Source organism: Haliaeetus albicilla, chromosome 1, assembly GCF_947461875.1.
Source record: "Haliaeetus albicilla chromosome 1, bHalAlb1.1, whole genome shotgun sequence".
In the NCBI taxonomy this organism is placed as follows: Eukaryota; Metazoa; Chordata; class Aves; order Accipitriformes; family Accipitridae; genus Haliaeetus; species Haliaeetus albicilla.
In genome coordinates, this window is record NC_091483.1 from 45,526,103 (window position 1) to 45,549,918 (window position 23,816).

The 23,816-nt window shown below is 42.0% G+C and overlaps 1 protein-coding gene across 1 annotated transcript in view; it reads right to left on the bottom strand.

The window, feature by feature from the left end:
* Nucleotides 1-16,474, bottom strand: part of VEGFC (vascular endothelial growth factor C) — an 82,701-nt gene extending 66,227 nt beyond the window's left edge. The window contains exon 1 of the mRNA XM_069787453.1: nucleotides 16,171-16,474. Coding sequence (XP_069643554.1) covers nucleotides 16,171-16,314 — 144 coding nt within the window. The 5' untranslated portion in view covers nucleotides 16,315-16,474. The remainder of the gene's footprint in view (nucleotides 1-16,170) is intronic.
* Nucleotides 16,475-23,816: the final 7,342 nt, after the last annotated feature.

Genomic DNA, 23,816 nt, shown 5'->3' on the forward strand with positions numbered 1-23,816 from the left:
TTTATTGAAGTAGCAAACTGTAGTGCATATATTCACATACTACATACATTTACAGTTGCAATACTACTAGATTTACCTTGACTCTAGGCTGGCATATTATTTATGTGGAATGACAACAAAATATTGATTATAAATCTCCATATCATAGCAAGAGAAAGGTTTCCAGACACGGAACTTGTGTCACTGAAAGTCCAAGTACAAAGTAGAAGGTAAACAATATTTGTGTATATGTCCTTCTATTAGTTTAGTAGGGATCACAATCACTTTAATTACAGTACTTCCGTAGAAATCACTTTGGATAACTACTTCCATTTAATGTTAACACAAATAATAACCCACCAAGGGATGGGCTTACAAACTGTCAGCGTAAGTTTAGCTGCTCATGAATTGCATGGATTTTGTTGTAATAATTAACCTGTTTACAAATACGTCATTAAACAGATCACCCTCTTGCTACACAGAACACACTCACAGCACTGTCTAATCACAAAAGCCGAGTTGGAGCTTGATAGTTGATCCTGGGCCACCTTCTGCAGGAAGCATAGTTGACCAGTTAAATTAGCAATGTGGTTCAGTATTACCAGCCCTTCACTTTAATATTACTGAATTTTATATGTATGTAAGGAGAAAGAAAAGTACAAAAAAGCAAAATTAGTTTGCTTAATGAGACCTACACAAAACACCCTCATTACATGCAAACATTAAATGAAGAAGACACTGTTATTGTAATAAACTGTTCACATTGGCAGTCACAGTTCATGAGGATGTGTTTGTGAGGAGGTAACACACCCACAAAAGAATCACTGCAACCAGGTAGGTGACTACTCCTAATTAATTTTGCTACACAGTAAAGCAAGATCAGTCACTAGAATTGCTTTACTCAAAATGTTTTACTTAACATTTAAAAGTACTTACAAGTGAACTGTTGCACAGCCACTAAAATCCAGCATAAATCCATGCTGCTGCGAAAAGGAGTTACCCTTGTCTTACCCCTCCCATACCAGCTTTTCCAACACATGTAGAGGGCGGAGTAAGAACTAGGAGAACAGGGACAGGCTTCTGGCTGTAGCAGCCCTTCTGTCAAATTTATGCTGCAAGCACAGCCTTATTTACCATAGCCCAGGTGCAATGCAGTAACTTGTTACTCATATACACTACCTTCTTCAACTACTACGGCTGGACCTAGAAAGGTATGGCCAATTACACCTTTATATCAGCATTGCTTACAGCAGCATAGTTATACTAGAAAATTAATTTATTGCAGACAACTCTTAAGTAAAAACACTGCAATTTCAGTAACAACAACAACAACAAAATGAAACATTTGTCCTTCCCAAGTACAGCTCTGCCAGAGTTTGGCATGAAATAAAGTGCCCTCAAAAAGGGTGGTAGAAATTTCTCCCACTGTTATGATCATCACTGAGAAGAGCCAGAGAGGTTGTGGGGTTTTCTTGTTTGTTTTCTTTCAATTTCCTAGAAAACTTTGAAGCCAACACTGAGGTCCAGCTAAAGCATGTCCATTTCAGAGTATCAGGATGCTGGTTGCAAAATAGTTCTAATTTTATGAAAAGACATGGGAAAATAATTGGCAAGCAGTGGATAAGAGTAGTTCTGCTTGAAATTCAGCCACTTTATTATTTAATGATTACCAAAATGAATGTTTATTAATTCAATTTTTCTTTCAAGATTGCTACTCAGCTATCAGTGCAGGTTTTAGAAGATAAGCAATTAATTCCACATCTTAGTAAGACTTTACTTAAATTCCTTGATGTTGCACACTCATAAAGTGGAAGGGAAATTCCCATTCTAATGAAACCATTAGGCTAATGAACACACCCTACTCTGGCTCAGAATAAGCTTTCTTTTCAATTGTTTCCTCATGAGGCAGTTGAAAAGTTAAAAAATATATACGCAGTTATTATAAAAATAAGCCTTTATCAGAGCATGTGTTAAACAGTCTGTAAGTTAGGGGCTGTATGACAATGCATGTAACAGGGATTTTGAGGACTTCCTTGTGCATGTTATTTATGGAAGGAAAGAGAATAAAATCAAAGCTAAATACAGTTTTTACAGTTGTAATAAAGAATGTGCAGAATAGTAGCAAATTCAATAGGTTAGTACAAACATGGAACAAATATTTAGAAGAAAAAAACTGATGATTATCCAGAAGAACTTCAATTTTATTCAATATATCACTTGTTAGATAGTATCTCTAAGATAATAATGGTGATTTAAACATATATGCCTCTGCGGGACCCTTAGCAAGATGCACAAATTCCTCAGAGCAGCATGTGGTACTTCTCTATTGAGGCAGAGGAAAAATGTCCCAACACCACGAAGAAGAAGGAACAATGATTGCAAGGAGGAAAAAAAAAATCCAAACCCCAGAAGACTTAATTTTCTTCAGAAGAAGACAGAAGTTTCTAAGAGGGTAATGCTGGATGTCTGCTGAAGGTCACATTATATAATCCTTATCTGAAGAGTTTCCCTTAATTCCCTTATCTTCTCCCTCCTCCTAGTAGAGGCAAAAAGGGAATTAAGGGAAATTTGTGACCCAACTGTTCAGGACCCAGCTCCACCACCTTCCTCTAAATATTCCTCCAAATCTTCCCATACTTTTCTATGGAGTGGGGCATCAAGAGCAAGACAGGATCTCCTGTTGTACTCCTATACTCAGCACTGCACTTGTGTTCTCCAAGTGACATTTGGAAGATGGAATTCCCCACAAACAAATCCATAATAAGGGTTCCAGGCACCATAAGCATCTCAAAAAGAGCTACAGATTTTGATTCTGACCTATAGGGAAAATACTGCTCAAAGCTGACAAAACCACAGGCAGACAGCAACTGATGAGACACCATGCATGTAGTAAAGGTCTAATGACGAAAAAAAAGTCAGCCTCTTAATGAAGGGGGTGGGGGAAATCTGACATTGGACCCAGTCCCTGTGACTGGCCAATATATAAAAAAAATGCATTTGTTTTTGATTGAAATACAGTATGAAAGAATTAAATGACACATTCACATTTCTTCGCTAGTTTGGTATTTGAAAATTTCAGGACATGTATCCCAGATCTCAAAATAAACAGCAAATTTTATTTTTCAAGTGCTGAAAATAACTTGTGCCTGTGCAACACACAAGATTCCAAGATGAGAGAATTAAAGAATATTGACTGTAGAATAAGTCTTTACAGACATTGCAGGTCACCAAAATCAAAGAAGCTCCACTGCACGCAAGCTGGCACCACCCTGGTATGAAGTCGTTTAGGATCTACTAACCACTCATGGTGCCTTCAGTACAAAACTAGACAAATCCATGGACGAGATGTCCATAAGCAGACACTGAAGGGAAGAGGCAGGGGCATGTTTTCCAATAGCCTCAGTTCAGCAACTGCAGATGTTAGGAGGGTATGAGGGAAGCAAACTGCAGAAAGCAACTAAGGCTGAACATTATTCTCGGATGGAACAGCACACGCTGCTCAGACTGACAGAGGGCAAACAATTGTCTAGGCAGACCATTAGTCTGCCCCAGTGGGGTATTTCTTATATTCTTATGCTTTAGGCTAGGCTTGATGTGTATCTAAACATTTGCAAATGTGGGTAGGTTCCTGATAAATTTGCTTAGTAATATGCACCTAGTTAGCGCACATAACCAAGCTCTCACAAATCTTGCCTGACAGTAACGTCTTATCATTAACAGGTATAAACGACCGTTGCAAGATTGCTAGCATATTTTACAGATTACTTTGAGAGCACATCTTATTTCTTAAAAAAATAATTGAGGACATGAAATATACAGCTCATGGTTTATAACTCAGAAGACAGCTAGTCCCATTAAATCTCTCACTGCGCACATGTGGCAGGCAGAAAACCACATTCAGAGCATAATGAACACATCGGTTAAATAATCATATATCATCTTGAAACAGGCCCCTAAGAACAGCTTTTATATGAATTTTGAGGAAGTTGTAGTAACTATGAAATGCCTTCCCCCATCTAGTTCTTCAGTATAAATACGGGTAGTTCTTTAAGAGAGGCATTTTAATCATACTGATATCTGACATGTTACAAAATGCTCTCCAATCAAGACACACTTTTAAAATAAATATATTAACTGGAACTGTTAGGAAAGAGAACAAAACATCATTCATTGTGTCCCTACACACATCCGTGGTATCCCACATCCGGAATCCTGTGTGCAACTCCTGGCTCTCCCCTCTCCTTGTTCTGCAGTCTTAAAGAGAATTAAGAAAGGTATGAAGTTGGATGATCAAAGGTAAGGAACAGCTTCATTACAAAAAGCAGGTTACATAAGCAAAGGATCTTTAGCCTGAAAAAGAGCAACAGAGAGCAGGACTCAATAAAACCACAAGCAGCATGGACAGAATTGTTCCCTGCCTTGTCCAGGACAAAGACTGAGGAAGTTTCATACATAATTAACAGGTGTCAGGCTCAAGACAAGCAAAAAGAATGGTTCTTTCAGTTTTGGGGCTTGTTTGGTTTTTTAGATTTACTATTATATATATTTAACAGAACATCCACTCAAGCCAAACTTCTTGATACAGAAAGGTGTTGATGTCAAAAGTTTCTGTGGCCTCAATAAGCACCTGGATAGCACATAGGAGAAAAGTGAACTGAAGGCTAGTAAATAAAGAAAAACAAAATAATCCCCCCCCCCTCATCATTTAAGGCAAGGAAGTCCACAAGCTGCCCTGCTGCCAACAGTCTGTAAGCATGTAGTGACACACTTCTTTGCTCAGAAGGAGGTTGTCAAGTAGGTCCTGTAATTTGGCAGGGCCTTGGATGGTCAGGGCATAAATAAAAAAAAGAGAAGTAGTCGTCCAGCCAAAAAAACTAACTAAGAGGTACTGGAAGAGCCAGAAGAGTGGCTGTAGCCAGGTGCATGTTGCTATGGTTGCCTTTTCACTATGAAAAACACGATGAGCCTGGGGACCCTGTAAACATCCGATGCCTGCTGTTGGTTTTTCCAACTGAAGTCCCCAGCTAGCCAAGGAACAAGCAGCAGGTACATGCTTGCACACCGGGGTTTCAGGGCTTCTTCTGAACATGGTCTGTGGGATGCAAAGGTGAAGAAGCAAAGCAAGCAGAATATGAATCTCCCAAGCTGTTTCCATGGCATGGTTTGGGGACAAATCAGCTGGATGTCATGCAACAAGACCCCCACAGGGGAATCAAGCAGGGCAGCTCACAGGACAGAGAATAAAAAAAAAGAAACTTTTGGGGGCCAGGACTCAGTGGGCACTGTCTTCTTGTAGGAAGAGACATGCCCATGGCCAAAGGGCAGCCTTCACCTGGAAGGAGCTGGGGAGAAAAGAACGTGAGGGGGAAGATGGGACAGATTGCTCCTCATCATGTGCTGCGCATGAGGTTTCCAACATCACTCTCCGAGCCATCCTCTGCCACATCAGTGGGGCACACTGTGCACGTTTAGTGGCTGCACAGCAGGGGATGCCCAACAAGATTGCCCATGTTGGGCACTGTTGAAAATGGCATATAGGGCTAACCAGGCATTTTGTCTGACCAGGTACAGCCATTCTTCTACTCTTATGTGACTTTAATACTCAAAATAAATACCATGAACCAACAAATCATGGAGTAAAGCAGCAACTTACAGCCTCAAGGGAAAAATACAGATCGTCCATCTGTCATAAGAGATGAGGATTTGAAAATTTCATTAGTTTTCTGAAACTGTTAGCTAAGATACTCAAAGTTTCATTACTACAAAGAGCCTTTTTATGCTATTAATCCAGATTAATAATGACTGTTCAGTTTAGAGTTTGCCTAATTCTTTAGTTCCACCTGATGCAATAAAAGAGCCTAATTCTTCCTTCCTTCAAAGCATGGTCCTGTCCTCTGAAAATCCTACACTGCTCCTTCCCCTACTTCCTGCTCCAAGATCACAGTTCTATGTGCCTTTACTGCCTTATCAGCCTGTCCACAGATATTTTGGAAAGGAAAGTACTCGGAACTCTTCTGCAGGTCTTTACTCCTTTCGTTTGTTTTTAGTGATTTGATGACCTGCTGGCCCAGCCGCCTGGAGAAATGAAGAAGCAGGGTTCTCATTAAAGATCCTCATCATTTTCACAGCTGATGATCAGAGAGAAATAGGCAGCTTCTCTCAGACAAGAAAAATAAAAGCATATTTTCACGCATCACTTGCCACACTTTTTAGTTCTACAGGCTGCGTTTACTCTTGACTTGAGGACCACGATCTTGAAGGGAATTGTAACTGCAGAGACAACCCTTTATCAACCACTCACCACTCTAAGGTGGCCTGATGTCAGTCTGAGTCCAGACTGTTCATCAAACTCACCTCCCTCAGCGCAGACATAGTGAATGCCCGCCTAAGAGGGGTCCGGACAATCTCATGTGCCCAGTACTATTAACACGGCATTCCTGGCAGGTGAAAGAAATTGCACTGAGGCAGCCAAGAGCTGCCCACCTGCTGGGCTCTCCTGAGCCACAAAAGGAGCGCAGACCTTTCAAAACTGTGTGTTTGTTCAAAAAGTACATTCTCACATCTCAGGGTGCACCTGGGAACACAAGGCAGAAGGCACAAACTCGGCACTGCTAACACTCCAGTGAGAGAGCAAGGAGACCCTCAGAGAATTTGATATTGAGACTAACCTCTTGGCTTCTGCTGCCTGGCAGTTTAGATGAAAACTCCATGAAAGGCCATAAAACTTTACAAAGGAGACAGGCCAATACCCACCATATTCAGTCATGTTAGTGGGATACCTAGCAGCTGTTAATGTTCTCCTGAAAGCTGTGCCCTGCGGCCTGCACAACAGGGTTCTTGGAATTTTTAAATGAACCAACAGTTTGCTCTTCTCTAGCCAGCCAGAAACACACCCAACTGGTGTGCTGGTTTTGGCTGGGATAGAGTTAATTTTCTTCACAGTACCTTGTACATGGCTACGTTTTGGATTTGTGCTGGAAACAGTATTGATAGCACAGGGATGTTTTCATTATTGCTAAGCAGTGCTTATACAGAGCCAAGGCCCTTTCTGCTTCTCCCAACACCCCACCAGCAAGTAGCTGGGGGGGCACAAGAAGTTGGGAGGGGACACAGCTGGGACAGCTGACCCCAACTGACCCAAGGGATAGTCTAGACTGTATGATGTCATGCTCAGCATATAAAGCTGGGGGAAAAAGAAAGAAGGGGCAATGTTCAAGAGTTACAGCGTTTGTCTTCCCAAGTCACCGTTACATGTGATGGAGCCCTGCTTTCCTGGAGATGGCTGAACACCTGCCTGCCCATGGGAAGTGGTGAATGAATTCCTTGTTTTGCTTTGCTTGCATGCACAGCTTTTGCTTTCCCTATTAAACTGTCTTTATCTCAGCCCAGGAGTTTTCTCACTTTCACCCTCCTGATTCTCTCCCCCATCCCACTGTGAGGGAGGCGAGTGAGTGGCTGTGTGCGGCTTGGTTGCTGGCTGGGGTTAAACCACAACAACTGGAAAGACAAAATAATTGTCCATTGCTATCTTCCTTCCTGGAAAGAACACTTCATGTTTACTGAATCTACTGCGATTCAACAGTGCAAGCCTGCTGATTATTAACAAGATTGTCTCGTTTCTGCCAAATCACAGAATATTTCAATATTAATGATATAAAGTAAATAAAAAAGCGCAGCCTCATGGCAAAGAGATACTGAAATCTTAACGTGAGTACCTTGACATACATGAATAAAATGAAACTAAGTAAATGGTCATGTTTGTACCACAGCAGCACTCTGCCTGTTATGCAAGATTTGCTGGGGAGCGGGTGGGGTGAAGAGGAAGTCATAGGCTCCATTTTAATTTGGAAACATCTGTCCCTAGGCAAGGGACAAACGTCAGTAAGGCGCTACCTCGCAAGCTTATTTCTTAGTTTCCTTAGACAGTTAATTACACTGCTAACCTAACCATAAGTAGGGATTCTATAAAAATGATACATATAGTCTCCATCAAGAGTCTTGTTACTATTACATTTACAGGCAAAGTATGTTTCTGTCAAGTGTATCTGCAGCCAGTTACAAATATACATAACCCGAATGACTGAAGTTACATAATTTTCCTTTTCTGCATTATTTATAAGACGAAATAGTAGGAGCGGTGTTCTCTAAGTAATAGTGAGCGTGCAAATAAGCGGAGATTTTCTCCTCAGCAGTACACTAAATAGTGAACAATCCTTTTAGGGGTACAAAATACAAATACTTCCTTTGAAACCTGCTTTCATGGTATCCTCCTAGTCTCCACAGCAGCCACAAAGCTGTCACATAGTTTGCAATACTTAGCAGTTGTTAGTCAAGAAGAATGACAGGTCAAGTCTGTGGTGAATTCAGAGCTCCAAAGGCAACATTTTCAAAGAAATTTTTTTTTTTTTTAAAAAAAAAACCTGTCTCAATTACTTCCAATGCTTGTGGCAAGAAATGCTTTCCCTTTTTTTAAGGAACTAACAAAACCAAAGCTGTTCAAGCAAATTTTTCCTTACAGTTTTCCTCACTTCTCAGGCTTTCCTTATGTTTTAAACTCTTCTGAATTTTTTTTTCGTTCTCCATGTAAAGTTTCTTTAATATGCATATAGCACAAAGTGAGACCTCCTACATGGACAGTTCCTGGAGCTCAACTTTGTTTGAGCACTTTGACGTGCAGTTAAGTGTGAATCTGAGTCCACAGATCGCAGTCTTGGTACTTACGAGCTCCATGAACACGAGCACAGGTTCACAGCAGTGCCCATTGGGGCTCACTCTGGGTCACAGTGGGCCCAGAGGAGGGAACGCACGCTGCCCTCGCACTGCTTCCTCAGCAAGAATCCCGCAAGATCGGGAATCCAGTTGGCAGGGCAGGAACACAGATCCCACCATCTGCAGACAGCACACCTCAAACAATCCTACCAGCTTTTCTTCACATGATTACACATACGGAACCCATACTTGCAGGGTAATGAGCATTAGCCACCTATTTGGAAAGGGGTGAATGGCTCGCCTCCTACTTGAAACATAATTATAATACACCCCTACTAAAATTAACATTTGACCTGGAAGTAATAAATACCTCAACCTCTAAAATTGCTGCTCTTTGTCTCTCTAATGAGACTGTTCCTTGAGCACACTGCAGAGGTTACTTACCAGCTGTATCTCTCTCAGCCAACTGGAAACAAAACCACCCACAAAACAAACAAACTAACAAACAAAAGCCCAAATGTTTCATTGTCTACACAAACATGAGTAAGTAGACAGCAGCTAACGTGTGAAGCTTCACTTGGCCAGTTTTTCTCTTGGCTCTAAATACTGTGACTGATGCAGCAAGTACATTCTGGACAGCTGGAGCAGTCCACCACAAATACATTTGGTCTGCTGAAGTCTGAAGTTGAAGGAAGTTGAAGGACAGCTAGAGTAGTTTTGCTTCTTCTGAATGATCTCCAACAGAATAGACTATTTCAGTTGGATGGAATAGCTATCATCTAGTCCAACTGCCTGACCACTTCAGGGCTGACCAGAAGTTAAAGCATGTTGTTAAGGGCGTTGTCCAAATGCCTCTCACACACTGACAGGCTTGGGGCATAGACCACCTCTCTCGGAAGCCTGTTCCAGTGTTTGACCACCCTCTCGGTAAAGAAATGCTTCCTAACGTCTAGTCTAAAACTCCCCTGGTGCAGCTCTGAAGCATTCCCATGTGTCGTATCACTGGATCCCAGGGAGAAGAGATCAGCACCTCCCTCTCCACATCCCCTCCTCAGGAAGCTGTAGAGAGCAATGAGGTCGCCCCTCAGCCTCCTTTTCTCCAACCCAGACAAACCCAAAGTCCTCAGCCATTCCACATAGGACATGCCTTCCAGCCCTTCCACCAGTTTTGTTGCCCTCCTCTGGAAACATTCAAAGACCTTCACATCCTTCTTGAATTGTGGGGGCCAGAACCGCACACAGTACTCAAGGTGAGGCTGTACCAATGCTAAATACAGCAGGATAGTAGGATATCTATTGTTTCTAACAATCTTTACAAGTCCCAGAAATTTTCACACATGCATGTGGGGGGGTTGGAGGGTTGCTATAGATCTCCTTTGGGAAAAAAAATGCAGAAATAGCCAAATGCTGCATCTGTTCTCAGAAGCAATCCCTTCTGCTGAATTCCTCTCTTCTCTCTCAAGAGCACAATTCTTGGATAAGGAAAGCCAAAAAATTAAACCATTTAATGGTGTAAAGGATTTTGCTCTAGATGATATCCAATTCCTGAAATTACTTATTTCACAGTGCTGCCACAAGCAGGTAGGAGTAACAGAGGGGATACCACACCTGTGGCACCAGAAAGAAACACCTGTGTCCCCTGCTCCCAGCAGACTTCTAGCGTCTTCCAAGAACTGTCCAGTTCTTTGCCAGTATTTTCCCCTTGTCCAGGATAAAACTCCTGCTCTATTCAATGAGGAACAGGATGTGAAACAGCTTCAACAGTTTTTAAGCTGCATCCTCAAGGTCAGGCTATTTAAAAATTGTCACCCAGTAGGTAAAGCCATTATGTGAACAGTATGGAGTACTACAGGGTTCAAGGTGACATGAGTACCAGATAATTAATGTCATTAACTTCCCCAAGCAATCATTTTTCATGGAAGTTAACCATAATCAGGATCCCAAAAGTTTCCTGCAGACAATGTATTGCTTTAGTAACTACATCTGGGAAGATAACACATTCACCCTAAAACAGAATTTACCCATACTCAGCAAAGACTACAGTACAGCCAAAATATACCAACTTCCACTATTTTTTTATTTCCCTTATCAGAAGGTACTTTTCCTCCGTTTTCTCCTCCTCCCCGCAAGAACACCATTCTGCTTGGTTACTTTGCTAAATCGAGCATTTTACCAAAACATCCATTCACTCCAGTGGCAACTGCAGTCTCTAAGTATTTGTAAGGAGTTATAGCCATCTTAGACAAGTCAGGAAATGTCAAAAGAAAAAAAACAAATTACAACAGAGCTAGAGGGATTGATTTACAATGATTACAATGGAAGAGTAGAAGAATAAATTACTTGCAGTTCAGCTATTTCCTAACTAAAGTCTGAAATGCAACAAAGAGAGGGAAAAAATACAGTAACACATAAATATTAAGTCATCAGAAAAATTTCTGGTGACAGATAAACACAAAGCAAGAAAAACAAGTTAACAAATTCATATACAATAGGAATTCAACAAACAATTCCTCATGGTCCCCCTAAGCTATCAATGTTTTAAATTAAAATTCTGTTGCAATTTATGCAGCCATTAGTGCCTTTGAAGCAGATACACATACGCACAGAGGGGAACTTGGTATTACAGATCACTCGGGTTAGAAGCAAGGTGGAATCAGTGGGGGGAAAAAAAAAAAAAAGGGTATTCAATGTTTATAATAGATGATGAAAACAATCATACCTACCCTACTCACTAAACAAAATTCAATACCTTACCAAACAAAACTCTTAAGAAACAACTTAAGACTTCGAATGAGCTTACATCTTTCAAACAACAACCTTGCTTGGAATTTCTTATAATTCATTCTACAAACAGCTGTAGCACATTTTTTACATTAAACAAGGATATTAAACTTGATAGGATACCAGTCTGACTTCAGCTGGATACCTTTTGTTCCACGCATTTTGTTTTAATGAATCACTGACCACATTCAAAAAAGCAGCAGCTGAACATGAGGTTCTAGACAGACTTCCTACCCTGGATGCAGGGTATCAATGGGAGAGGATTATTACCATCACCCTCAGCTACAACAGCCTGAAGGACAAGCGCTGGTTTGTTTTTACTAAAATAAGCAGATACACAACCTTGAAGAACATGCAAGAGTTTAAACACACACTGAACCTAAGTGAGCATAAAAATAGTATTTTTGATGGGATTTTTCTGTACGCCTCCAAACACTGCAGTTAGTTGAAGTGATCCCCAAAGTTTTTCAGAACTTTGAGAAGTCCAGTTATTTGTCAGCAGCAATCCCAGGAGGTCCCTCACAGGCACACAAGTGTGCTTACACAAGATATCCAAGAATGCACATATCTACACCAAGAACTAGAAAGTGCCATGAGTGCTTAGAGCTTAGTATTGTACTCTACTCACACAAAAAGAGAGTCTAAAGTTAAATAATTATGTTTGCAGAAGCATTGCTTAGTCTTCATAATAGGTCCTATTGTATTACTTGTTCATCCAGTTGTATCTGATACAAATCATGCTTCTATAAAAAGACAGCATCTTTCTGTGTGTGTGTGTGTGTGCATCTGAAAAAAAAAAAAGAGTGGCTACACACACATGAAAAGGAAAGTTGCAGCAGACAAAACAGTAACAGCAGAAAAAGTAACATCCTCCCTACTCGCTCAATTTAGCACTGCTTGAGTGCTGGGAGTGAGGTCTGTGCTTGTTTTCAGAGCAGAAAACGTAGCCTCATCTCTCACAAGTGCATGTAATGTCACAACACAGAGTAAGGCACACTTCATAAAAGCGGCGGCCATAAAACTGATGGGTTTGAGATTACATCTGCAAGATACAGTGACAGAAGGAAACCCCCAAAATTGACACACTGCTTTTCCTCTTACTCCCACACTAACAGCATTTAAACTCCATTAGCCATCAACTAGCAGCACTTTATGATTAGGTCAGAGTGGAAATAATTTTAAAATAATAATAATAATAATAACAATAATAATAAAAAGGTATCTCTCAGCTGAGGTAGCATCCAAGATAAATGGAGCTCAAGTAAGCGCACCTATTTTCATTGCAAAAAGCAAATCACAGAATCGCAGCACAAAGACTGTTCTGTGCATTATTGCTGTCTGTGTAAAGAGGCCCCAACGCCACTTTCAGGGATGCACTTTAGAACAGGCAAATACATTTTCATTTGTCATTCCCATTCTAATACAAAACTAAGAATCCTTGCGTGAATACAGTTTTTAACTATAGTTTTAAACCTCTTAAAACCACGTGGGACAATTGACCAATACTGCCTTTGTATAGTCACATAATCCTAAAGGCTTGACTATGCAACAAAACGAAGGTGCAGCTTCAGCAAACCCTCCCAGCTGTGTGGCTTCTTTCCAGTTATTGTCACCATACCATTGCTACCATAATAACCTACTCCTGATATTGTTACCCTATCACCACGGATTCAAGTCACTGGTGTCACACAACTGCTCACCCTCTCCTTGCTGCAGCTGCTCGAGCAGCCCTGCTGGGTGGTGGGTCCCTGCCAAACTGCCGGAACTCTGGGGGCAGGAGGGCTGATTCCCCCAGTCCCACCTGAAGCAGAGAGAGAACTGAAACACCAGGTTGTCTTCTGCAGCAGGCCACCCAGACGGAGAGACGGAGCCGGGGGCCACCCTGCCTCCTGCCCTGCCAGGGAGAGGCTGGGTGCAGCTGTGAGGGGGTCATCTCAGCAGGGCAACCCCCTGTGCTGCCGGAAATCCGAGAGAGGTGATTTACGGGCAGGATTCGTTCCCATCCCACTGAGCAGAGAGTTCAGCTGAAAAGTATTAATCTGGGCCCTGTAAGCTTGTTAAATAATGAACTTTACCCTTAGGCTGAAAAAAAAAAAAAAAAGAAAGAAAAAAAAAAGGGGGAGGCAGTGTTGCACAAGCTTATCAGTGCCCACTTGCTGCAGAACATGCCCTTGCAAGAGCTGTGTATGAAGAGCTACTACTATTCATATCTGTAACGCTTCCAAGTCACTGCAAATCTCTCTAGGACAAGCTTAATGCATAACACTTACTCACCTGCACAAAACCACAATTCCCTTATTTTCTGCCCAGCTTTTCCTCCTGTGTTGGAGGACCCTCAACTTCATCCATACTTTTAAAAGTGTTTCTAAAGCTGAAGTTCTTAAAATAGGAGTAAAGAGAAATAAATACATCGTGTAAAGAGCAGACCCAAAAGGCTGTATGACCTGCACTTAGGCATCAGTTTAACATGCGGCAGTACGGCATATGGGCAGAAAGTAAAAACAGAGGAAGCATAACATCTATGAACACAAACTCAAGTGATCACGCATTTTTTGTCGAAGTTAAGAAAGTTCAAGTAGATGACTTTTCACTGACAATATAGTCATATTTTCCTTGAAACAATTACTTACAGTTTACTTATTCAATTCTTTCATAATTACTTCAAACATTCATCTCAACATTCTCTCATCGCTGGAACAAATACGCACAGTACTCACTCACTCAAACAGTTCCAGCAAAAGCAACAAACTCACAACTAAAGACTTCCAACGTGACTAAGTCAGCTTGGATCCAAAGTCATTCTTTCTCTCTCCCTACTACTCACCAGTAGGCAGGCGCAAAAACCATTTCTCCGTTAACGTAATCGCTTAACGCAGGCTATCCCATTCACTTCCCGGTCTCTTGACCTTTCTTCCTCTGGTTTGCTGACAGTTCCCCTTTTTCCAGGGAGCACTTGCACTTCTACATAATGCACTGCAGTGGTAGCTCCAAAAGACTTTGAAGCTTCTTCAAGAAACCGAGTGACTGTCCACAACACGTGCATGGGTACATACAGCATCACTTAAGGGAATAGCTTCACTATCAGCTGTTCTACCTCAGCAGTTTAAGTGTACAAAATATGCACCATGCTCCAGCTCGGATTCTTTCTATGCCTTCAGCATAAGCTATTCTGAGGCTTTATAACTCAAACACCAGTTTCACAAGTAAATAACTGCCTTAGAGTCACGGGCTGGAAAGAGTTGAGGTATTTTTACCCTCCACTGAGTTCTGCATTTTTTTATAAATAGTCTAAGTGATAAGAGTGACCAGCTGAATTGCTTTTGTGTTTCTATTTTTAAATACTTCAGTTTGAAAAATACCTGATAAATGTTTAAGCAATATGATCACTGATAACATATTAGCATTCTGAACATTGCAATGCAAGCGTTTGGCTGTAATTAAAATATTTTAAGAGAGACTACAGTACACTCAGTAACCTTTTCCGTGCAGAATATTATTTAAAAAGCATGAATTCTGTGAACAACGTATGGTCTACAACACCTGAAATAAGTACAGCTAGCGTACACTATCAAAACTCGACTTCCCATGTAGTTACAGTAAAATCTCCCAAATTTCTATTCAGTAAAACAAACAACATGGGGAAAAAAAAAAATCAGATCAGCTTAACTTTCAATCCACACACTCCCCACCCCATACTGAAATGAATAATGAATGAGCTGGGTCATGATTGCTTTCAATAAGTATGTCAGAAATCTTCAAAACAATGAGATGAGGGTAAGAGTTGTCATAAGCTCAGACATCAAAGATCTTCCTAGTAATGCCACATGCTTATACAACCACGTACTATACATCATTTTTATGCATCAGCATACCGGGAACTACAAAACCACAAGCACCAAAGGTACTTGAAGTCTACGTTACGAAACTTCCTACGCAAACAAAAATTAACACAGAGTTGTAAGTATTTGTGACTAGAATCTAAGAATTCAAGCCCAACTTTCGCCGCGCGCCTGGGCAGAATGAACATTTTCAGCCTCGAGCGTGTCACCTCCTGTCAACTCCGTCACGCAGCAGCAACTCATCCAGAGTGTCAATAACTGCAAGAGACTTCGCAACAAATGGGAAGTCTCGGGTTTTGTTGTCATCGCCTCGCCCCCCCCCCCCCCCCCCCCCGTGCACGCCTGCTCCCCAGAGCGTTTCGCAGCCCTCCCCGGCCCGGCCCGCCGCGCCGCAGGACCCCGCAGCTTCGCCCCTACCGAGACGGCCCCGGGTACCGAGGCGGCCCCCCCGCGGGCAGCGCCCCAGCTGCCAGGGCCGGGGGGTCCGGGGAAGCCGGCGGGTCGCTGCCCTTGCCGGAGCTCCGCTGCTAGCGGCGGGGCCGCGGCCGGGACCGCTCCCCGCCGGGCAGCCCCAGCACCACGGCAGGAGCGGAGCCCTTGGGCTGCCCCCGCCGATCAGGTGTTTTGCGGTTCTTTGTAAATGCCGTCGCTCCCCGTGCGACCTTCCTTCCAGCAACCCTGGAAACCCAGATATTTATTCCCCCCCCCCCCCCCCCCAAACAGATCCTTCCTCCGCGTTTAAAGCAGCCCCCCTGAGAAAGGCTTCTCCCAACTATCGACTTCCAGGCGGTCCGTTCGAGCGGGCTCGGAGCCGCATGCCCAGAGGAGCGAGCTGGCATCTGCAGCGGGGGCGCGGGCTCACCTTTGCCTCCCCGGCGTCGGGCTCCTCCTCGTAGTACCCCTGGCCGGACTCGTAGGCGGCGGCGGCGGCCGGCTGCCGGGGTCCCAGGAGCACGGCGCCGGCAGCAAGGCAGCAGCCCAGGGAGAGCACCTCCAGCAAGTGCATTGTGCAAAGATGGCAGGGCGAGCAGCGGGGCCGCGGGGCGGCTGCAGGAACGCAGGCGAAATTATGAGGCTCCTTCTCTTCCTCTCCCCCCTCCCTCCCCTCGCAATATCCAAGGCAGTAAAATCCGTGGGATGGAGAAGATGCGGTAGCAGCAGCTCCCAGGCGCCGGCAGGGGAGTTCCCAACTTTCCCAGCCGCTTTGCAAATTGTCACCAAAGTTATCCCGAGTTTGCCAGGTAAAAAACCCACCAGGAAACCGGACATCCGAGGCTGCGCTCACTCAGGAGGTGGAAAGCGCAGAGAGGAGGAGGAGGAGGAGGGAAGGGAAGGGGGGAGAGAGAGAGCGAGCGGCAGAGCAGGACCGAGCGGCCGGGCGCACCGGGGGAGTTCCCTTCGCCCTCCCGCGCGGGCCGAGCCGAGCCGAGCCGAGGGTCTCCGCTCCGCCCGCCGCGGAGGTCTCTGCGGGCGCCTGTCAGCGGCAGCGCGGCCGGGGGGAGCGCGGCGCCTGGGGCTGCGCGGCGGCGGCCGCGCATGGCGAAAGCGCCCTCTGCCTGCGCCTCTGCGCGTCGAGAGGGGGCCGGCGGCGGCCTTCCTCCTCCTCCTCCTCCGCCGCCGCCCAGCGCCGCCTGCCGCTGGCGCAGCGCTGGCGCCCCGGGGAGCGGATCGCCCCCCGCCGCGGGCAGAAGGGCCGCCCGGGGCGCGGCGCGGCGCGGCCGTGCCGGGAAGGGAGGGGAAGGGGAGATGAGGGGAGGTGAGCAGGCCCGAGCCTCCCCTGCGCACCCCAGAGGGGCACAGGCAGTCCGGCCGAGCTGGGCTCGTCCCGCCCCGAGCCTTGGCTCCGCCAAGGCGAAGCAGCCCGCTGTAGGTCCCTGCCCCGAGGAAAAAGCGAAGCGGCCGTCTCGTTTCATTCGCCTCTGAAACCGACAGATGAAGTTGGGTGCAACACACCCGGAGAAATCACGCAAGAAAGCTGCTGTTAATCCTAGTCAGGTACTTGCTGAGCAGTGGTGGCAGCTGCACTTGGGAGAGTATGCAGCTTTTTTTGGCTGGAGAGAAGATTTTTCCCATGTTAGAAGCAGGGTATGACACGTTAGAACCAGCTTTGAACAGAAAGTTACACCCCATCCAGAGCCCTAAATAAAACAGAGTGTAAACACTGTGTTCCAATGACACCGTGATTAAAAGTAAAAAAAAAAAAAAAAAAAAAAAAGTCAAACACTAAAGCCAAAACAGATTGCACATTGCTAACAAAATACACTAGTCTGCTCAAATCTCAGCTGTGCAATAGGAAAAAGTTATATTCCCTGTACTATTACTCTTGCTCAGTGTGAACAGCATTATTGAACCTTGTGTAAATATTTAGAAAGCTTTTCAAATTGTTCTGCATCACTTTTATACATGTTTTGGTAACAAGATCGTATGGGAACGAACGGGGGGGGGGGAGGGGGGAGCAGATCCCTGACTACCTTGGCTGGATGCTGGCAGTCTGCTCATGTTACACTGCTCTTATTCTTTGGGAATCCCATTATGTAACTACTCAGGGAACAACATTCTGGGGGTTATGCATAAAGATGCCTCTAGCAGGCCTTTAAGTACCTCCTGTTCTTTTTTATTTATTACTTATCATTTTCAAGATGGTATTTCAGCTTGCTACACAAATCAATTATTTTGATGCTAGGAAGTAATCACTTCATGTGCAGTCAGAATGAAATCCAAAGTTTTAAAATGCAGCTCTATTTCTAAAGTTCTTACAGTTACTAGAAAGTTATTAAAGCACTAACAATTTTTTAGCATCTTCACAACACAGTAAAGCCATGAAGCAAAGACAGTGGTAGAAGTTAAGCAGAACAGCTACGAAGATATAAAATAGCGTACATAAATTAAGAAGCCTATTGTTCTTCAGTGGACCCTTACAGCGCTGCAGATCAAAGCGTAGGATTAAAGCCTAAAGAGAGCATAGTCCAGGACGCAAACCCCATCTAAACAGAAATACAGCATTACTGGTTTCAGTTTAAGCATGCTAAAATCTCTCAGAAACATCACAGACTGGTGTAGAAAGCAAGTTCTTTTGCAGCACATTAATAAAACCCACCTGACAAATCACGCACAGATAATTATTTCAATAACCAAGTACCATGCAAGGAGCGCCTCCCCGTAACTAAATCACAAAAAGGGATGGAACATACCACTCCTGCTGTGCCATCATAATATCAGCTGGCTTCATTATTTATTTCCCCATTTCCCTGGGACTTTCAGTCTGTCCCTTCCCTCCCCCCCCGCCAATTCATAAAACATCCATCACAGGATCAAAGCCTTTTATGCAAGAGAGCATTTCCACCAAATGCTCTGTGTAGCGAATTTAAAGTGTCATAATTGAAAGCTAGTAATCATAGTCATAGTGCCTCAAGTCACGGCCTAATCATAAGGTTTTTAAAATAAAGTGGTTGAAATCTATGACACTTTATAACTTCTGTTTACAAACAAATAAATATTCCATTAGCTCTGGGACACTAAGATTTTCCTCAATTCAGGCTGTATTTCTTTCCATCCCATAAAAGATGGCTAATTTAAAGGTTTACCGATTTAAAAATCTTTTCTCCTTTCCCCACCACCTAATGATTAATATTCATCCACTTGTCTTCAAATTAAGCAGAAATTGGCCTACAGGACAATTAGAGTTCCAAGTAGCACTCACTACACTGACAGTGAGCTGACCTTATAAACACAAATGACTACAGACATATCCCTAACAGTGTGGAGATACAGGTCTAGGTCTTGCCCTGTTATGTTTCAATGGCAATGATAGCTGCTATTGACAAACAAAGGAATTTTTTTATGTCAGATGTAAGATTCCTTCAAATGAATTCTCTTGATGTGGTTTTAAAATTGCATTAAAAAAAAATCCAGACCCTATTCTGTTCTTCAAGTTGGTGTAAGGTACATGTGTCAAGCACATCCTTCTTGTGTGTCTAGATATAGCTGGTATGCTCCTTTCTGATACATTCCGCTTCTGAAACGTGGATGTGTTTCAGTACCTGTTTCCTATCTCCATTCATTAGCAGTACAAAAAGCCAGAGAGGAATCAGTAGAAGAAACACGAGCCAAGACAGGGAATAGAAAGTGTCAATAGCAGCAAGAAAAATCAGTAGCATGCTATTGTAATTTGGTCTATTTGCTTATTGTAGAGTTAAATGCCAACGTTAAATGTTTTCTTTTCACAGAATGTCATTTCCATTCTCCTTATGTTTAAATTTTTGTGTTTGATTCAAACAAATCTCCTTTGCATTCTCCTCTTAAATAGATGTAGAGAGGCATGCCCAAGAGTTAAAATCACAGATAGCATGGTTTGCTCTTGTTTCAACACACATAGTCTTACTGGTAAGTTTCAGTGGAATTTATATTTAATGTAAATCTTGAAGGTAGAAAACATTGTTCTCCAAGTTCAGCAACTCAAAAGACTGTGGAAGTGCCATTCTGGAGTTGTTCCAAAAGATGGAGGCACTGTAGTAAGCTTCAGTCCTTAGTTCCTCTACAGATATTTCCTCTAATGCTTAAAAGCATGGGAAAAGAAAATTTGGATATTGATTAGTGTCTTAAATATCAAAGTCCTATGTCAATACTGTAAATGAACCCGATACATGTAGGGGAAAAAAGAAAGAAAAAAGGCATTTCAGATTCAGTGCCAAACTACTAGAACAGCTGCTCACTAATGCATTTTCTGCCAATTTCATCTTTCAATCCCAAGTTTCATTCCGCATTTCTTATCATATTGCTTATCCAGTTGGAGTAACCACTTCTACGGAAGAGAATACTTCGCTGCTTAAAAAGGATGGTGCAGTGGATTTCAGGCTGTAATCCACTTATTTCCTCAAACCCGCTTCTTTATATAAAAACTTACACGATTTAGTAGAAGCATTTAGAAGTACTGCAGTTTTACTGATTATGTGCATAATGGCCTTCCTCATTCCTCACAAGCAGATTTAAAAACATATTTTTTTTGTACAGGCCCTCATTTAGTATTTTCTTATATGATCCTAGAAAAGGATCTAAGCATGGTGGCTTGAAGATCATCAAAAGCAACTGAAATCTTTTTCTTGACTTTGATCAGGCATCCTCACTGTAAAACTTAACCCATGGGAAACTGTTCTACACCAAACCTCCAGCTAGGGATCCCAAAATGTAGTTTTATCCATTCATTTTCTCTAAAAATTTTGCTAGGATGAATACTTTAATTCAATGAGAAAGACATCACTGCTGCAAAATCATTTTCTGCAATGCTTGACCTAGCAACCCACACTTCATTATCTCAAAATTTCTCTTTCATTTAGTATAAAAGTTGGTCCCTCTTGAAAATTAGTTAACAAGACAAGAATCCTTAGTCTTCAACCCTTTGACACTGGTTAATATTCAGGGATTACAGGATTATTGGGATTTCTTTGTTCTCGGGGATTCTCTTTCTAAACCGTTAAAATCAAGACTATTGGCATCTAACATTAGAATTTCTCTATGCTACAGACTGGACTACTGCTATAGTGTAAAATGCTTGCAACCCTTGCTATAATAAGGGGTTAGTATGATGCAAAAATGGACAGCACAAGGCAGCATCTCAAGAAAAGTGTTTGAATTACCCGAAGCAAATTACATATCTCTAAAGCTGCCCTAAATTTAGAATGGAGAAAGCCCTAGCACACATTTTATTCAACTGTCTTACGTTAGGATCTTTCTCTTTACCATAGTTTTTCTTCCCTTTTGTGATGTAAGGCCTCACACAAGAACAGATATGCAGATAATATTGATTTAACATGTAAACTAATTAATCTCTCCACATAGTGATGATGCTCATTGTTATAACCTCTGACTATAAACAATAAAATGACTGATTGTAAATTTATGCTGCCTCTTAACTGAAAGCTGCACACAATCTAAACTGTGTATAACTGAAGCCATGTCACTATATAAGCAAATTTAGATTCAACAAACATATTTGGACTTAACAGCACATGACCACTACACATAGAAACGCTTATCATGTTACCTACCTTTCTGCAGTAGTCTTCTGAGTGACAATCCACGAGATAAAGAATGTATCCAGAATTTTTTTTCCCCAGCTATACTTACAAGATTTTGGAATGTAACAGGACAAAACAGTCCGAAATCAATTCAGGAGACATTTCTATATAATTGCTAAAACAATGGCAGAAATAGTTATTTCTATAAAGAGATGCAATTTCCACTAACCTAGCTACTGCATACCTCTTCTCCACTCCTATATATTCTGCTGCATTCCTCCCCCTTTTCTTCAGTGCTTCAAACCTTCTGTTCAATATTTTGGCTGTTCTGGAAATTAAGAATATGCTAAGCCCTTCAAATGCAAATTGCTGAAGTATTAAAACTTTTAAAAAATTGCCAAATGGTATTGAGACAAATTTATTTCCAAGCCCAGAATAGTGTAATGTATTATTACTGATTATGATCCTCATTTTTCCTTATTATTCAATAGGTTTTCCTTACAAAAGTCAATTCTTTTCTCCTATGTAAAATAGCTTTTTACATATTTGAACACTTACCCTTTCTTACTTAGCCATCTTCTTATAAGATCAGTTTTTCCAACATTTCTGCATAGATTTTTTTTTCTAAAGTTCTGCTTACCCTTATAACACTCCCGTATGGTATTTGCCTATTAGGCAGATTCACATTCAGCTTGCAATCAGCAATAACTCTTAGATTTTTTTTGAGGATTTTCTATCTAGCCAATTGTTCCCTTTCCTACAGTTGTAGATCTGACTCTTCCAACATAAGTGGAGCACTCACATTTCCCAACAGTATGGTCTCCACTATCTCCTGGGTTTTTTTAGCTGTTTCTTGACTTTATCAAAATTATTTCCAATTTTAAGCCTACCTGTCTGTGCTGTCCTTGCTAGCTAGATCTCATCTGTAAATGTAACAAAGTAAAGGTGTATTTCACCTATGCTGCCCTTGATTTCTTAGGGTCAGTAAATCATTGTTAGTGACCTATTGCAAGGTTTGGCTGAAGGTCAAAACTTCTCTCCTGACGTGCTGGTTCAGGCTGCAGAGTTTGCTTTGGTCCATCTTACTGCTTCAGAAACCAAAAATGCCAAAAATGTGGGAATATTCAGATCTGAGATTCTTGCTTAGGCCCATCTTCATTTTTCACATAGTTAAAAACAGTTAGAGATTAGTTTAAAAATGATGAAAGAGAGGTTTGTAGTTTGGGTTAGCTTTTGGTTTGGGTTTGTTGGGTTTTGGTTTTTTTCCCTTGACACATCAGGTAGTGAACTTCTGGAATTTGTTGTTATGAGAAGTTGGAGGCAGACAACTGTGAGGTTTAAAAATGGATCAGACAAATTAATGGAGATCAGGACCATAAATTGATACACAAAAAAAAAAGAATAAAGGCAGGAGTAGAGAAGTACGTTGCATACCTAATTCAATGAATGCAGATGCTGGAAAAGTGTGAAGGAAATGGACTGCAGAAGCAGACAGTCATGTGTGCTCTCCCTAAACAGCATGTTCAATTGCAACTGTTGGAGACAGAAAGCTAGATAGACAGTCTAGACAGATGGTTTGTCTGAGCCAATAGGACATTTCTTATATTTTGAGGGAAACTGAATCAATTTCTCATTGATTCAGTTCCAAACCACAAAGTAAATTTGTTCTTGTCTTGTAGTCTCATGTTCAGACCACGTATACTTAGTCATAACAAAAATACTTATTTTTACACATCATTTTTGCACCAGAAGTCAGTCCAACAGATATGGTTGGAAGGAAGTACACAGGAAATCCAGTCTATAAAATATTCTTTATACTCTACAATAAAATAAATAGAGAGTGCTATTGCCATCACCATCATTCCATCTTAAAAAGAAAAAACATAAACCAAACCCCATGTATCTGCTTTTTGGATACATATCACAGAAAAACAGTAAAGCAGCAGATTTTTTTTTTTTTTTTTTTTTTTTTAGTGATATGACAAAGCAAAACAAGAAACCTACACCCCAATTTTTGGTCAGGAAGTTACTATTACTACTAGTTTGAATTGGAACCATGCTTAACTTGGTTACTAAAAAGGTTTTGTTCTCTGCTAAACAATTGCTTAATAAAAACCATAACATGTTCCCTTCAAAAAGTTGTATGCTTTGTGCTGAATCAAGAGTGTTATTGTTGCTATCAGACCTAAGGATACATCCTGGGCACAAGGATGAGAAGCCACTATCTCTAAGAATTCAAAATTCAATCCCTAACCTTTTCATTTTCCAAAAGCTGCTAAAAAAAAAAAAAAGCTACAATGACAAAGATTTAAAGAACAAAGGTGCATTGATACACAGATTGCATCAGAGGCCACGAGCAATTCCTTCCTTCACTGTCTGGACAGGAAATTTCATTTTCCTAACCACTCAACACTGGGTGACACAGATCCTAGTTCCCTGTGATACAGTGAAAGCCATGCTAATTTCCCCCCTTACGATTAATGAATTTATGCAA